This window comes from Pteronotus mesoamericanus, unplaced genomic scaffold (assembly GCF_021234165.1).
Source record: "Pteronotus mesoamericanus isolate MK-2021 breed Mesoamerican mustached bat unplaced genomic scaffold, CSHL_Meso_final contig_169, whole genome shotgun sequence".
In the NCBI taxonomy this organism is placed as follows: domain Eukaryota; kingdom Metazoa; phylum Chordata; class Mammalia; order Chiroptera; family Mormoopidae; genus Pteronotus; species Pteronotus mesoamericanus.
The window spans coordinates 16,571,594-16,589,725 of NW_026555068.1; the positions used below are offsets into that span (position 1 = coordinate 16,571,594).

Sequence of the window (18,132 nt, forward strand, 5' to 3'; positions counted from 1 at the left end):
CCAAAATGTTCATTCAGGATTTTTTGTAAGATGACTCTGGTTGTGTTTAAGATGTTTTCATAAGATGGCTTGCCTTTAACTTCATTTGAAACAATTTTATTAGATTGTATTGTGACAGCTGTCATATCACTGTGCATTTAAAAAAACTTATCAAAATTGGGGAATTTTTATGTAGCCATTTTAATATTGAAGATGGAGGAAAATAAACAATTTTTGGCAAATTATGCTTTATTATTTCAAGAAAGGTAAAAATACAATTGAAATGCGAAAGAAGATTTGTGCAGTGTACGTAGAAGGTACTGTGACTGATTGAACGTGTCAGAAGTGGTTTGTAAAGTTTCCTGCTGACGATTTCTCGCTGGACGATGCTCCACGGTGAGATAGACCAGTTGAAGTTGACAATGATCAAATCAAGACATTGAGAACAATCAACATTATACCACACAGGAGATAGCTGACGTACTCAAAATATCCAAATCAAGCCTTGAATATCACTCGCACCATCTTGGTTATATTAATCACTTTGATGTTTGGGTTCCCCAGAAGTTAAGCAAGTAAAAAGTGTCTTGACCATGTTTCTGCATGTGATTCTCTGCTTAAATGTAATGAAAACATTCAGTTTTTAAAACACATTGTAATGAAGAGTGGATACTTTACAATAGTGTGGAATGGAAGAGATCGTGGGGCAGTGAAATGCACTATCACCAACCACACCAAAGGCTGGTCTTCACCCAAAGAAGGTGATACTGTGTACATGGTTGGGTTGGAAGGGAGTCCTCTATTATGAGCTTCTTCTGGAAAACCAAACAATGAATTCCAACAAGAACTGTTTTCATATAGAGCGACTGAGGGCAGCACTCAACAAAAAGCATCTGGAATTAGTCAACAGAAAACACATAATCTTCCATCCGGATAAGGCAAGAACTCATGTTTCTTTGATGACCAGGCAAAAATGGTTATAAGCTTGGCTGGGGAGCTCTAATTCATGCGCTGCATTCACCAGTCATTGCACCTTCGGATTTCCATTTATGTAGGTCTTTACAAAATTCTCTTAAGGGAAAATATTTCAATTTCCTGGAAGACTGCAAAGGGCACCTAGAACAGTTCTTTGCTCAAAAAGAAAAAGTTTTGGGAAGATGAAATTATGAAGTTGTCTGAAAGATGGCAGAAGATAGTGGAACAAAACAGTAGATACATTGTTCAGTAAAGTTTTGGTGAAAATGAAAAATGTGTCATTTTTTTACTTAAAAGTCAAATTTTTTGGCCACTTTATATATTTTTATATATATATATGTATAAAAAGCATACTTTAGAATTTTGATATAAATCTGTTACTTTATAGGAAGTTTGATTAACATGAGAAAGGTAAACTGTATTTTTCAAAAGTCTTTTCAAGGGCATTATAGATAAAAATTACATTCATCATGGGAATGTATTAAATATATACAACTACAAATGAGCTATTAATCCCTTTTAGTTTTACATAACCTTTACAAATTATTATAATATCAAAGCTATAGCATTAGGCTTAAGTGGTACTTTTTTTCTTGTTCCCATAATAAAAAAGTGAGAAGATTTAGTAGAACAGAGCTAGCAGGACTGTGCCTGCAGTTGCTGCCTAAGCCTTCCTGGATGTTTCAGTGCGACTTGACTGCCCTCTTCAGGCTGCATATGAACACATGAGAACAATTCACTAAGGTCATAAGAGGAAGCCTCTCATATTCCTGTGAACTACCCAAACAGAAAATCTTTTTTTTTTTTTTTTTTTTTTTAATTAATAATGCTGGAACATTAACTTATTTGACTGAAATGTTTGGGGCATATGTGATTTTCAGATTTCAGTTTTACTGTAGATGACAGTGAAGTCTGCAGTGTGCTACTAAGCACGAATGATGCATTTGCTCATCGGTCCAAGCTGACCTAAACATGTGCAAGGGTCCCGTGGGTTTCTTATTTGTCGCTAGCTAGGATTCTTCTCTCTCCTACTAACCATTAAAGTTAAACTCAGAGGGGATAAGGATACTGGAGTTAACTTTAGAGAACAGAGTTTAGGTTATTGGGGCACATTATTTCTAATGGGTCTGTTATACTCTGAATAGATGTCATCAACATTGAAATTTAAATTTTTCAGGCTCATTGAATTATTTTTAAAGACAATCAAATCTGTTCAGTGATCCTATTGCTAGTTAATTACATCCCTACAAAAGAAAGCCCCCACTTACCTCGTTAGTATTAAATTTTCTGTTAAGTGTTTTATTTGTGTTGAAAAGTAATTTGCTTGTTTCCCTGGAAATTCTGTATTCCAGCTAGATATATTCCTAAGTAGAAGAAGTTTGTGTAGAAAGTTTTGCTTGTTAATTTGGCCCTCTAGATTCTAAAGGAGAGTATGTTAGAAATAGGTCATATCTTTATTTATAGTCTATTTAAATATCTTCATGTGTTTTCCCAACTAGACCATTATAGTAACATTCTAAGTGGTGTACAAATCATTTATTTCCTCCCCCTCCAACATATTATAGCCAGTTTTGCCAGATACAGCTTTCTTAATTAGCATTTTGCATAATTCGCTTTCTTCAAAAACACTCATCATTTTACAGTTTGCAGAATAAAGTCAAGGTCCTATTCATCTTTCTCCAGAAGAGAGTTGCCAGTCTTCTTCCATATTTTCTAACATGGAACTTATATTCTACTATTTGAGCACATAATACATACTTCAGACTTGGTGGTCTTGGTTTATATGGTTTTTTTCTACCTTAATCTCTTTCTGTCCTTTCTTGCTTATAGTTTTACTCCTTCCATCGTTTTCTGAGTGTTTTTACACTTTACATTCACACTTTGTCCAGCTGCATCTGTCCACTGTGATCTCAGCCTCCTCTATATGCCACGTAGTCCCTATGATCTGTGGTCTTTTTTTAATACCTGTATCTTATTTATGTATTAATATGTGTCTATTCCTTTCTCTAACAAGCATCTTAAAGGTGGAGATGTGAGGTATACTTTTTTTATTATTGCAGTACATATGAAAATGATGAATAAACATTATTAAGATCTAGATTCTATTTTTCATATTAAATTGACATTAAGAACATGAAGTTAGATGATGATTTAGTCATTACAACCTTTCAAGTCATGACCATTATTCCTTTGACAAATAGCATTCGTTTGTGATGATACTTAGATTTAAAGTGCCTATTTTCTTGTTTTTTAAGACTACCAATAAAGTGCAGCAAGTTGGTCTTACAAGAGACAGTATCCTGGGACTTAAATCCAACCAACTGGATTTTTAACCAGACTCCCCAGAGTTCCAAGTCTCTAATGTAGTGATATTCAGCTTTAGGATATAAAAGATAATAATGACTATTTAGGAAAGTAGATTATTCATCATCACCATCATGAAATCTTTATTGAATGCCTATTCTGTACTGGGTCCTAGCCATTGAACAATCAGTCTGTAAACATAGGGTGCATAAACAATACAGGTACATGCATACAATAAGTAGCACCGCGCAGTATTGGAGTCGCCGTTTCCCACGTTCACCTCAACAAGGATGGTAGGTATAGACATTCGAATGACTTCAGAAGGGGAGGCGGTTTTTGAGCAAGCTTTTGAAAGGCAGGAGGGCATTTTAAGCAATGGATTTAATGCTTTAATGCTTAAAGAATGAACACGGGATGTCATAAAACAGAGAGGCCCTTCGAGTATGGGGTGTTCATATATACATGGGTAGTAAATGTAAGTTGTGGCCAGAATATGGAGGATACTGTCTACTATTCTGCCCATTGTCTTCATGATACAGACACTGGAAAACGTTTTAGGATTTTAGAATAGCAGATAGAATAAGTGCCGAGAAGTTAAGCTGAAAAATTGGATGATATGGAGTATAGAATTTGAAGACAGAATGAATTCATTCCCTTTGACTTATCAGTACTTTTTAATAGTTCATTTTTATTTTATTTTTTCCATTACCATTTATCCCCCCATACCTCCTCCTTCCTCCACCCAGCCCCTCGCCTCTGCAGTCACCACTCTGTTGTCTGTGTCCATGAGTTTGGTTTGTTTTTTTTTTTTGCTTGATCCTGGCAGCCCCCCAGACGACACCCCCAGAACTGTCAGCTTGTTCTCTACCTATGAGTCTGTCTCTATTTTGCTTGTTAGTTCAGTTTGTTCATTAGATTCCAAATATGAGTTAAATCATACGGCATTTGTCTTTCTCTGACTGGCTTATTTCACTTAGCACAATGTTCTCCAGGTCCGTCCATGCTGTTGGAACGGGTAAAGTTTTCTTCTTTTCTTTACAAATAGTATTCTACTTTATAAATGTACCATAGGTTTTTTTTATCCACTCATCTACTGATGAACACTTGGGCTGATATCAGATCTTGGCTATTGTAAGTAACATTTCGATGAACATAGGGGAGCTTATGTTCTTTCAAATTAGTGTTTTGGGGTTTTTGGTGGGAATGTAGATGGGTGCAGCCACTGTGGAAAGCAGTGTGGAGTCACCTCAAAAAACTAAAAATAGAACTGCCTTACGGCCCAGCGATTCCACTTCTGGGAATTTATCTGAAGAAAGTCAGTACTCTTTATCACATTTTATTATGTTTTTCAGAGTGCTTAGACTTTCTGCAATTTTGTGCTTACTTCTGTGAGGCCTGTCTTTCTCACTGGCATTTATTCTGCTTGAGATTGGGGACCTTGCACATGCTCTTCACTCCTGCATTACCTGACACGTTGGCACTAATGTATATTTGTGGAGTGAATTAATGAGTGCATGATGTATACCTAGTAGGGACTAGTAGGTCTGTGCTAGGTTCTAACATTATTGGAGAAAGGAAGTCAACATTATCTCTGTTTTATGTCATTCCATTAGATACTATACACATATGTTGAATACTAAAATTTCATTCTTCCTGCATATTTTTCCAAATGGAGCATTTTTATTTTTTACAATATCATCACAAAAATGCCAGTTTTTGCCAATTTGCTATTTCCATAGGTTACGTTTAAAAAGTTAAAATATTTTTTGTGTAAAATATTCTTATGTGTAAAAATATACCATTTCTTAATTATAATGCCATTCATTTAATTTTTTAAGGTAGCAATGTTCTCTTAAGGTTTATTAGTTTGCAGAGAAGTTCAGACCTACTCCCTTGTCAGTGCCAGTCTTGGCCACTGGCAGTCAAGAAAATACCAGGGGGTATTTTCTTCTTCTGGTGATTTTTCGTATCTCTAAATGCTATTCTTGTAACACTATTTCACACATACTCATATTCATTTCATTCATACAAAGACTTGATCTTGCCATTTCTTGGTATGGTAGGTGAGGATTTAACTCAACTTCAACCCTTATCTTTTTGATAGCTTTTTAGTTTTTCTTTTATAACAGTAAATAGCACCCTTCTGTTTCATGCCCATTAACTGTAAATGATATATTTTGATTCTCTAAGTGATACAATGAAGATTAGCAAGTACACCCTTACCCATCACCTCTTTTTACCTATCAAGTCCTATTCACAGCATTTCTTTATTGTCAGAGTTATCATTTACATCCTATACTGTAATTATAATTACATCTATGCTCTGTATTAGGTTAATTTAGAATGTTGAAAGGTATTAAGCAGCATTTATATTATTTCCACATAAATAGCGTTGACTGCGAAGTAGTAGGTGGTGATTTGTTTTTCCTACAGTGCCATTGTGTATGACTCCTATCCCTTTGCAAAGAAAATGTTCAAAATCAATTATATCATAAGGTAATCTCACATTCCTGCGTTTCCTACAAAATGTTTATTTCAGACTGGATTGTCTTGATACAAAATTCTAGTTGGAAAATAACATGCCCTCAAAACTGTGAAGGAACTGTTCTATTATCTACCAGTATCTAGTGTTGCTAATAATCAATCTAGTCCCGTTCTCACTGTTAGTCTTTGTTATGTATTTTTTTCTTTGAAGACTCTTAGGATCTTTTTATCTGTAATGTTCTGAAATATCACAATATATCTAGGTGTTTGTCTTTTCCTATTCCTTATATTCAGAACCTGGAAAGTAATTTTAATTTGAAGACTTAGTCTCCTTGAATTGTGTTGTCTCCAGAAATATTTCCTTCACTTTGTTTCTTTTCTCTCACTGGGTCTCCTTCTGTTTGAAAATTTCATTTATCGAATTAAATGTCTAGGTCCCTTTTTCTCCCTTGCCACCAATATAATCCTTCTATGTCATTTTTTGTTATGTGAATTTTATTGAACTCTATCTTCTGGTATTGATATAATTTGAACACTCACATTTAAAATTTATAAGTGCTCTCTTCTTTTCGCTTTGTTCCCTTTTGCGTGACAATGTTCTTTGTGTGTGTGTATGAATGCATTTGGGAGAAGCAGTGTGCCGTGAGCCCCGAGCATCCGTGCGCATCCTTGCTGGAACGCCAAGAATGAAGAGCGCTGTGTGTGCAGGGACCAGCCTTAGGGAGTGAGATCAGGTCTCCCACTGAACACAGCGCAGGTTTGTTATCATTTACTCTAAAAACAGTAAGTCCCTCAAACTTAGCATTCCTCTCTGGTAACACAGTCAGTTGTGTGTGCAGGCAGCCACAGAGGACCTTTTGTGTCACCCTGTGGGACTTCGGGGCACAGGGAGTTGATGCAAATGAACATGAAGTAATAATGTCCTTTATCTCTGACCCAGGAGTCTCTTGTCTTCCGCCAGCATGAAATGGTAACAGGCTCGCTTGTTCACAAGATGAAATCTCAGATCCAGCTTCTTCGTTGCTTCTGATCCAGTATTTGTCCTAGCTTTTTGTTGTGCACTGCAGTCTCCTTTGAGAGTGTAGCTTTCTCCACCAAAACTTTTACATTAACTTGTTTTCCAGATATTCTCGAAATCTCTTATCTGCTGGCTTTTACTTAAAATCCTTTTGTTTTTGTGGAAGTTCACTTTCTTATTTACTTCCATTTTTAGGAGAGGGATTCCCCAAAACTCCTGTGAGTAATCAGCTACTATGGCATGGGAGAACTCTGTCGTGTTATTAATGTTTTAGCAATCACTTACTGTTTTTCTCTTGCCGCTCTTGTGCTTACGTTCTTCCAAACACCATTTCACTGTTCCTGTTCCATCCCTACACCTAAATATAGAGCTTTATTATCTGGAAAGCCAGTAAAATATCCAACAGAAGTTAATTTAAAATAAAAGAAAATACTTCTCTTAGAGGAGGGCTTGTCTGTACCATTTGCTCCTTTCTGTCATTTTGGTTTAGGTTTGCATGTAAGTGTATTTTTAGATAAATGGACTATATGAAAGTGCAGTATGACTGTATTTACAGTTTTAAAATATGTTCTCATGATTATTGTTTCTGTGGTAAACTGAATTGCAGATATTCTTTAAAAAACTCGATGTCTCTTACTAAAAATTACCAGAGGGTTTTATCTACATGATGCTGCAAAATGATTTTATCCTCTAGAATAAGAACTGTTAAACTTTTTATTTAAAGTGTCATGGTGGGCTTTGGCCCATACCATTTCAGTTACAGCCATTCAGCTCTGCTTTTATATAGCAAAATAGCAGCCAGAAAAAAAGTGTAAGTGAATCACTGTAACTCTGTAGAAGTAAACCTTTATTTATGAACAATAAAATTGGAATTTTATAGTTTTCACATGTTATAGAATATTTCATTTTTTAATTTTCTACAACCATTTAAAATATTAAAAATTTTATTAGTTTGCTTTCCATTATAAAAACTGCCCAACTCCTTCCCTAGAATTAACATGTTTAACAGCTTTTTTAATGCTTGATACTGATATGTGTCTACTCTGCCCTGTTATTCCTATCAGACAAGCTAATGAAGAATATCAAATACTGGCTAATTCCTGGCGCTATTCATCTGCCTTTTGTAACAAACTCTTCTTCAGTATGGTGGACTATGATGAGGGGACAGATGTTTTTCAACAGGTAAAGGGAACATTTTATTTTTCTAATATATTTAAAAGAGTTGGTTATATTGATACCTTTTGGTTTGTCAGATAAAAATATTTACTGAATAAGTCAAATACAATAATAGGTTTAATAAACTATTTGATGTGATTAAAATACAGCTATTCTTATTTTTTAATTGAATAGTGCTTATTATTAGTGATTAGGGTAAACACAGTTTAACTTTTGCATGGCGAAGAAAGTGTTTTTTTTCAGCATTCAGGAGCAGTTTACTTGCCTTAACCTTACATGTATTTTGGTATTTGTATGTGGTTTAAGGTAGTATTGTGCAGAAATTTTATATAAAAGTCAATGTAAGGTTTTATTTAACCTTTACCTCTTCCCATATGGGAGATACAGATAATTTTACATATAAAATACCAAATATTTTTAAAAAGTGTTTGTTCTCTGTTGTGGAATGAATTGTGTCCCTCCAAAATTCATGTGTTGAGCCCTAACCTCAATGTGACTGGTTTTTTGTTGTTGTTTTTTTGAAATAGGGACCTTCAGGAGGTAATTATGGTTAGATGAGGTTGAAAGGATAGGACCCAAATCACTACCTTCAACTGGTGTCGAAGGAGGACGCCACTTCCTAGATGTGATGTCTGAGAAGAGACACGGGAAGTGTATGTGCACAGAGGACAGGGGGCCATGAGAGGGCCATGTGAGGGCATCTGGCAAGAAGGTGGCCATCTTCAAACCAGGAAGAGAGGTCTGAACTAGCAACAAACCCTCATGGAACTTGGTCTTAGACTCTCAGCCTCCCAAACAGTGAGGAAATAAGTTTCTATCATTTAAGCTACCCGTCTGTAGTATTCTGTTACAGCAACCTGAGCAGACTGATATGTTGTCATTTACAGTCATATGTTATCATGCATAATACATATCACTATTTGATCAGTGCCTTTCAAATGCAGAACTTACTGCAGTACCAGGCACAAGTGATTCGTTTGGGTATCTTGGTCTATTTTCTTTTTCTCACATATGACAGTCTTTGGCATAATGCTTTACTGGGTCATGGAAAAGCATTTAGTTCTGTGAAGAATCTAGCTCACAAACTGTAAATGGGTCATTAGTGAGTATTTTTGCTTATTTGCTTCCAGATTGACTTATTTGTTCATTTTTGCCACATTCTAGTTGAATAAGATAAATACTCTATTTTGCTTTCAGTACCCTTTATCCCTGGTCTTTCTTTTAGTGTTATTTCTTCCTCTAAAAATTTATTTTGCATTTTGAAGGTGTTCATTTTTGTTCATCTATTCAGCAAATATTATTGAGTACCTCCTCTTATAGGAGCAATGAATTGGCAAGAAAAGCATACACAATTCTTCCCCATAAGGATCGCTCAGACTAGGGTGCTCATAATGATAGCAGTAATAATACCATGAAAATAAAGAAAAACACATACACAAATATGTAGCTTCAAATAACTTCATAAAGGAAAATTACAGTACTATAAGAACCAAATATTCTTTCCTGTAATTTATAAATCGCTATAGAATCTCAGAATTGGACATAGAGATCACCAGATGCAAGTTCTATCCATTATATAAATATATAATGCATATATGTATGTATGTTTATGAATCCTCTCTGCCACATTAAGAAATAGTGACCCAGATCTAGAGCAGAAGCTTCAAGCCCAATGTCTGTCCTGACTTGTCCTGACCAGGTTGTAAACTAAATAAAGTAGTCTATGGCCATACCACCCTGAACACGCCCGATCTCGTCTGATCTCGGAAGCTAAGCAGGGTCGGGCCTTGTTAGTACTTGGATGGGAGAAAGTAGGTTGGATTAGTTTCATTCTGTTATGGTATTTTTATTATGTGCATGCTTAGTGTGCTAAACACATTTAGTTCTTCACTTGCACAAGTAAATAGTCTCTCATCTATATTTATTACAACAACATCTTTGTTGGTTTTTTAAGAAAATAAATCTTTAATGGAACCACTTATATTTCACTTTTCTTCTAACTACAAAATAAAATCAGTAAAACGCCATGCAACTGATACTCCGTCTCACTGTTGAGGACACACTATGGTGTGGGTGGCGAACTGCCGCAACCTGGAGTGACGAGCTTGACCTCCGTGAGGCACAGCTCTGCTCTAGACTGAGGAAATGCAAGCCACAGGTAGATAGATCTGTTTTTCAAGAAGAGATCCAAATAGGAGTTTCTACGTGAAATTCCCCCGTCTTTAAAATATCGGCAGTTAGTTCAGATTAAACAGAACAAAGCTGTGGGACCAAGGAGCCCTATCTGTGTGCTCATACTGACCGGGCTGCCAGGGTATGGCCATATAGCTGTATTGCTAGGTGTAACTGCTGAAATCTTTTCAGCGCTTTAAACACTTTCTGAAGTTTGGCATAGATGCGAGAGTTAAAGTCAAGTTTGTTTTTAATTGAAAAATTTCCTCAGGTTAATTTTGATTCAGCAGAATTATGGATATAGAACTGCTTTGTTTTTTCCAAAACCTAGCCTGCAGCTTAGCAATAAGAGTTTTCATTTTTAAATGCAGAAATGCATAAAAGCGATAGCAGTTAATGATTTTTATGGGGAATTAAAATCCACAAAAAATGGAGAAGTATATATATACTGTTTTACTTGAGACCCACCAGAAGATTTTTAATTCTTATGTTTTCTCTCTCATTAACTACCGAGTCACACTTTGTCCAAGTACTCCCTCTAAACTGATATTTTAAAGCATTGTCAGCAATACCGTGGAGTCAAAATACAATGTTAATAACAAGTGCAGAAATGCGGCGATTCCTGCCACACTGGGGACTCGTTGGGCAAGTAACTTCAATTATCTGTGACTCCCGTGTGATGGCTGAGGCTGAGTATCAGACACCAGGCTGGGGAGCTCGTGAACGTGGTGTGGGGCAAGGAGCTCTGGACTAGAAATAGGCCTGCGTTGCCCCCTGCTTTGTTGGACCCTTGGGAATGTGTACATTTTAATTAAGATGAAAGCTGAATTATATGATTTTTTTAACTCTAAAATTCTAGGATGTTAAACCTTGTATGGGTTTTCTGATTGTTCCACTGCAGGGACTTCTTCCCTTGAAATCTTATATTTACACGTTGGCTGTAGCTCTCTCTGGTGCATCTGTCTACCAAGGAATCACACATGAACAAAGTCAGGGGGGAAGGGAACACGGGGAGAAAGGGACTGGTGACTTTCGTTCACTTAACAGATGTTAAAATGTTCATAACATGCAGGCCCACTACGGGTACCGCTCTATCTGTATTTAATGTCAACTGTGGTCTAACACATGTTGATTTGATTTTGCTTTCTGTAGGAAATGCAATACTATATTTCAAGTCAGGGCCAAAAATGTTTTGGCTTTTAATTTCATAATTCCTGGGCAGCCAAGAAGTTTATTTTTGCAGTTTACTCCTCAATGCCAGTTAGTCTAATATTTGTTTTTAGATGTTACATCGTTAATAAGCACCATTTCTACTATGCTGGCATTCTATTCATACACCTTTCAAATAGAAATTACCTTTAGAAAATAAAAGTGAGAGATAACGATTTCAAGACAGTTTGATAGATAATTGAACAGAAGATTATCATTGTGAATTTCTGCAACAGATGGGCAAATTCAAGTTGTTTAGGGCAAAAATATTGCTATCTGTTATAGTCCATCATCATTTTTAAACAGTTTTTCCAGATTAACAGAGACGTCAATCTACTTACAATTTGTTTGAAATTAAGTCCATCATATATTTGTATTCATTAAATGCCAATACTTTTTCTTTAATAACTGCTCAAGAAGTGGAATAGTCCATGCACTGACAAATTACAATATTTCTATTTTGCACTTTAAATTACTTCATTCTTTACCCTAATTATAGACTTCAAGATAGAAAAAGAATGAAATGGCTGATAAAATACAGAGGATACAGCTGAGAAAATGAGTGATGTATGTCAAATGTGACGGGTCAGCAAACAGCCAAATTTATAAGTTCTTTTTTATTCAGTAGTGCAATAAGGTGAATAAAACAGTAACTAAGTCCTGGAAAGCCACTTGGGTTTTCATAATAAATGCTACCTTTCCAAAATTCATGCAGAAAAAAATGAAATGTTAGATTAGTGATATAAAAAGATTGCTGGGCTGGTGTTATACTTAGCATTTTTTTTTTTTTTTTTTTTTTTGCCTTGTGTTTTACAGCTCAACATGAACTCTGCTCCTACGTTCATGCATTTTCCTCCAAAAGGCAGACCTAAGAGAGCTGATACTTTTGACCTTCAAAGAATTGGATTTGCAGCTGAACAACTAGCGAAGTGGATTGCTGACAGAACGGATGTTCATGTATGTTTTTATTCCCCGCAGTTTTAATAATAGGCTAATTAGCTTGGTTTGTTAGAGCATTGCAATAAGGCCACGGGATTTTTAAAATTTCTCTATGCAGCATTTTTCCTTGCTTAGAGAAAACTGCCTGATAGCTATATGGTGTAAGCTAGACTGACTGAGTTAGGTGAATTTAAATGGTTTTTAGAACAATGATATTTTAAGAACCATTAAACAGTATGTGAGTTAGGCACAAAGTAATTTCAGAGGCTAAAAAATATACTGACTATTTCTCAGTGGTATTAACAATCAAAGAATTACAATTAAAAAGCAAGATGTATAAGTTTTATCTGTCTTTGGGCAAGTAAAAAATGAGATAACACCTTCTTTTCATGAGCTATCTGGGAAAATGCCGCATATACTGTTCTTGGCATGATAAAACAGTGTAACTATTCATCATGTCTTTGTGGAATTTATCTTAAGAATATAATTGAAGATGATTGAAATTACTTAGCCATAGACTTTTTTTAAGGAGGAAATCACTTTATTCTTTTTTAAAATTAGATTTTCTGGAGTAACATTGGTTAATAAACTTATATAAGTTTTAGGTGTACAATTTTATAACATCAATTGTATATTGCATTTTGTGCTCACCATCCACAGTCTGGTCCCCTTCTGTCACCTTATAAATGACCCTCTTGACCCCCTTCATCCTACCCCTACAGCCCTTCTGGTAACAACCGTACTGTTGTGTGTGTCTATGAGTTTATTTGTTTGTTCCTTTCTGTTTTATATTCCACATATGAGTTAAATTATATGGCTCTGTCCTTTTCCGTTGACTTATTTTACTTACCATCATACTCTTAAGATCCATCCATTTGTTGCAAATGGCAATATTTAATCCTTTTTTATGACTAAGTAGTATTCCATTGTATATATGTACCATGTTCAGTTTATCCTATCATCAGCTGAAGGACACTTAGGTTGTTTCCATGGCTTTGCTATTGTGAATTATGCCAGTCAACATAGGGGTGCATATATCTTTATGAATAAGTGCTTTCAAATTTTTTTCAGGTAGATACCCAGAAGAGGGATTGCTATGTCACATGGTAACTCTATTCTTAATGTTTTAAGAACCTCTGGACTGCTTTCCACGGAGGTTGCATCAGTTTACATTCTCACCAGCAATGAACAAGGGTCTCATTTTCTTGACATCCTTTCCAACACTTGTTATTTCTTGTCTTGATAACAGCCATTCTAACGGGTGAAGTGGTATCTCAGTGAGGTTTTGATTTTCATTTCCCTTATAGCTGGTGAAGTTGAGCATCTTTTCATCGGGAGTGTTGAGCATCTGCCGGCCATCTCTATGTCTTCTGAGGAAAAGTGTCTGTTTAGGTCCCCTTCGCATTTTTAATTGGAATGGTTTTTGTTGTCGTCATTGTCATTCATTACTTTTTGCCTTTACTTCCCTTGCATTTGGGGTCAAGTTCACAAAAACACCTCTGTGACCAAGGTCCATAAGTTTAGTACCTATGTTTTCTCCTATGCATTTTATTGTTTCCGGGCTTATATTTGAGTTAATTTCCATGTATGGTGTCAGCAGTCTAGTTTCATTCTTTTGCATGTGGCTTTCAAATTCCGCCAGCACCACTTATTGAAGAGGCTTTCCTTTTTCCATTGTAGGTTTGTGCCTCCTTTATCAAAGTATTTTATATATATATTTATATTTTATATAAAACTCAGTAATATAAAGATCACTTAATTGAAAATGGGTAAAGGATCTGAGTAAACATTTCTACAAGGAAAGTGTACAAATGTCCAATGAGTGCATGAAAAGATGCTCGACATCATTAGTCATCGGGGCAGTGCAATTCAAACCAGAATGAGATAGCACTTCACACACAAGGGTGGCTAAAACCAGTGAGATAATATATGCTGGCAAGGAAGTGGGGAAACTGGAACCCTCACACGCTACTGGTGGCAATGCAAAACAGTGCTGCCACTTTGCAGGACAGCTTGGCTGTTCGGCAAACGACTCAACATAGAGTTACCGTGTGACCCGGAAATTCTGCTCCTACACACATACCCAAGAGAAAGGGAAACATATGCCCACACAAAAATCTATAAGAACATTAATGGCGGCATCATTCAAAAGAGCCATAAAGTAGAAAAGACCCAATGACCATCAGCTGATTAATGGGTAAATAAAATGTGGTGTATGCATACAGTGCAGTATTCACTCATGAAAAGAAGCAAAGTATTGACACATGCAACAATAAGGATGAACCTTGAAAACATTGTGCTAAGGGAAAGAAGCCAGTTACAAAAGGCCACATACTATATGAAAGTCGAGAATCGGTAAATCTATAGAGACAGAAAGGACATTAGTGGTTGCTTAGGGCAAGATGGTAAAAGGAATAAGGGAGTGAATGCTAAAGGGTATGGGCCTTCCTTTTGAAGCAATTCACATTTTTTGATACTGACTGCGGTGATTGTTGCAATGTCCGTGAATGTGCTAAAACCACTGAATTATACAGTTGGAACAGTGAACTGTGTGGTATGTGGATTATATCTCAATAAAGCTGTTTGTAAGAAGCCTTTTACAGAAAACCCCGATTTGAAATAATACAAATACTATACCCTATCTCACCTTTCCCCTTTACTAGATGATCCTATGTTCCATGGATTAATCAGAACAGCTCTGGGTGGCATACAGGGTGGTTTTGCGTATATTTATCTGTATTCACCTAAAATGAAGAACAGGCTTTTACATAGCCATGATGTTTTAAGGTATATATTTTTGACTTATAAAGATTAAAAGGTATGTTAATACCAGGTATGAACAGGTATCCTCTTCCTAAATATTTGCATTGAAGTTTGGAAGGACTTAGAATATGGTCAAGAGAAAAAAATTAATATTTTTCTTTCACTTAAAGTTTTCACTGCATTTTTGCAGATTCGCGTCTTCAGACCACCTAATTACTCTGGCACCATTGCTTTGGCCCTCTTAGTGTCACTTGTCGGTGGTTTGCTCTATTTAAGGAGGAACAACCTGGAGTTCATCTATAACAAGACTGGTTGGGCCATGGTGTCACTGGTATGTTATCACATTGTATCACTTGTTTTTCCTTTTTTTTTTTTTTTTGTAAAATAGCATTGTATAAATTAACAAAATGCACCAGATTATTACTACAATGGAAACGTGTTGCACCCTGTCTTTCAGTGTATAGTCTTTGCTATGACTTCTGGTCAGATGTGGAATCATATCCGTGGACCTCCATATGCTCATAAGAACCCACACAATGGACAAGTGGTAGGTGCATGTCCTAAGCATCACTATTCTGAACTTCAGCTCTGCTTTATGTAGGAACCAGATAGTATGCTTATTTAGTAAGAAAGGATTGTGTATGTAAATCTGTGTTCTTTCTCTTCTCATTTACTACCTCTGCTATATAATCCATACGTGTGTGTGTGTGTGTGTGTGTGTGTGTGTATTACTGTGAGTACTGCTTTAGTTTTGATTAAAAAATTCAGTGTACCTACAACATCAAATTTATATGCATAAACTTTTTTCAATTTTGAATAGACTGCTATGGTAATAATATATGTCGCAAGAGAAAATAGAAATAGTTTGTAGCCAGTGTCCCATCAATGGTAGATTAAATTTACTTCAGAAGAGGTGAATTAAAACATTATTAAGAACTCTAGCAGTCATTGTTTTAGAATTCTAGGAACTGTTTGCCACAAAATTAAAAGGGAAATTGATGTGTAGTTAAATCACTATCAGAGTTCACATTTGTAACTGCTACTGACTTCACATAACTTAGTTTGTTGTCTTCCCTTTTTTGGTCCGCGGGAAATATTGTAATAGATCAATTTTCAAAATACTGTCATTGAAGCTTGAGTCTTAGGTTGGTGAAGATTAATAACCATTTGAAACTGTGCCTTTTTTCTTTTGGAAAATAGACAGATTTTGAGAGAATAGTGTAATGATGTCCATTGTGTACCCATCACCAAACTTAATCGATTACCAGCTCATGACTGATAGAATTTCATCTGTTCTCCCACCCAAGGCTCTTTACCTACTGGTGGATTCTTTTGAAATGTCATTTCATTTCACACATAAATATTTCACTAGATGTTTCTAAAGATATAAGGTCTTTTTTAAAAGTCATACCCACGATACCACTATCACACCTACAATAATAATTGCTAATTTCTAAAACTACAGTTCTGAGAAGAGTAAAATAATGTTACAAATTTTCTACAAATATAAATGTATATAATGTAAGCTTACAAGTTTTTTTAAAAAATCTTCATTGCTTGTAGTACTTTAAATATTTCTAATGTTAAAGCTAACAAATTATGAGTATTTCATTTTCCTACATTGTGACTTTCTCTAAACTTCTTTTCAGAACTATAATATAGGGGTATAATTCAAGTTATTCTTTGTATGTTCCCCAAAATACCCAAACAGGCTTTAGGGACTTGTTGCAAATCATCAGAGTTATAGTCATCGATACTACATAATAATTTAGTCTCATGTCGTTGTGACCATTTTCAGATTTCTCTGTAGGTGACAGAGGTATGGAGACAACATGGGACTGTTTGGGTAATTAACTGCCATAGTAATTCCAACATGATTTTTGCTATTTGTGTATATTTTTGAAATCTGTCATTAGAGAGAGGAGTAACTTGAGTGACTTTAATATTTGGAATTAAATTATAAAATATTAGAAGCCATTACTGAGCAATAAATTATTACCTTACCTTCAAGGCATCCCACAAATACATTCTCATTTTGCTTGTAGAGACTGGCATGGCCTTTAGGAAAAGCTACTGTGATGCCCAGACAACACACATGTAAAACATATTTTTCTGTACTTTCAAAAGGGGAAAACTTTTAGCTTTTCAATATCTTAATCAAAAGTAATAGAAATGATGACATTTACATCTATAACAAAAGTATTTAAAAGATAAATTTTGTCCTAAACTCTTCACCTCCATATATTTGAATAGAGTATTAGGAATTGAAGGAAAAAAATCATAAAGGTCTTGGAAATACAGGAACTTCTTGCTACAAGGACAACATGAGTATACTTTTGGCCAAAGAGATGTGGATACAACTTTAGGTTTATGTGAGACATTAATTACTGAGCAGGATAGACAGGGCCTTAAAGCTGCCTATATAGCACCTTGGAAATGAAGAACTTTGCCCATTAGTATAGAACTCTTTCCTTGTTTTGCCTTTTAACATATTTTAGCAAAACTTCTTCCTTTTTTATATGCATAATGTCAGTATACATTGAAATAGGAAATTGTGGTATAAGTTTTGTTTTAATGAGTTGATTTGCATAATTTTTTATATTACTGGAACAAAATAGAAGATGAACTTTGCTTTGTCAAATGAAATGGTTACTAGTTTGGGATTTTTACTTTGAAGAATGATTGTCCAATAGAATGATAATAGTGAATGTTTTCTAACATTTGTAATATATGTGTTTAAATTTCAAGCTATAACTTGAAAAGTAACACTATCCTTCTTTGGTAACTTTTTTTATATTTTAAACTGTATATAACATACAACATTTGTAATACATGTGTTTAAATTTCAAGCTATAACTTGAAAAGTAACACTATCCTTCTTTGGTAACTTTTTTTATATTTTAAACTGTATATATTTCTCAAGAAATTCTCATGTAGGATTTATGTTTCAGAAAATAACTCTAATGAGTTTATTTATATAACTCTTTCAGTGGTATAGAATAAAATTTTACAGATGAGGAAAAGTAATAATCCAAGAGAAAGTAGTAAAGGTGAGATTAGAATGTTGTATAAGGTAGCACGATTAAGAGTCATTTGAGGACTAAGTTGATGAT

The 18,132-nt window shown here is 35.2% G+C and overlaps 1 protein-coding gene across 1 annotated transcript in view; it reads left to right on the plus strand.

The window, feature by feature from the left end:
* Positions 1–18,132, plus strand: part of TUSC3 (tumor suppressor candidate 3) — a 123,240-nt gene that overhangs the window by 50,701 nt on the left and 54,407 nt on the right. The window contains exons 3-6 of the mRNA XM_054565802.1: positions 7,825–7,942; positions 12,134–12,274; positions 15,210–15,350; positions 15,477–15,566. Coding sequence (XP_054421777.1) covers positions 7,825–7,942; positions 12,134–12,274; positions 15,210–15,350; positions 15,477–15,566 — 490 coding nt within the window. The remainder of the gene's footprint in view (positions 1–7,824; positions 7,943–12,133; positions 12,275–15,209; positions 15,351–15,476; positions 15,567–18,132) is intronic.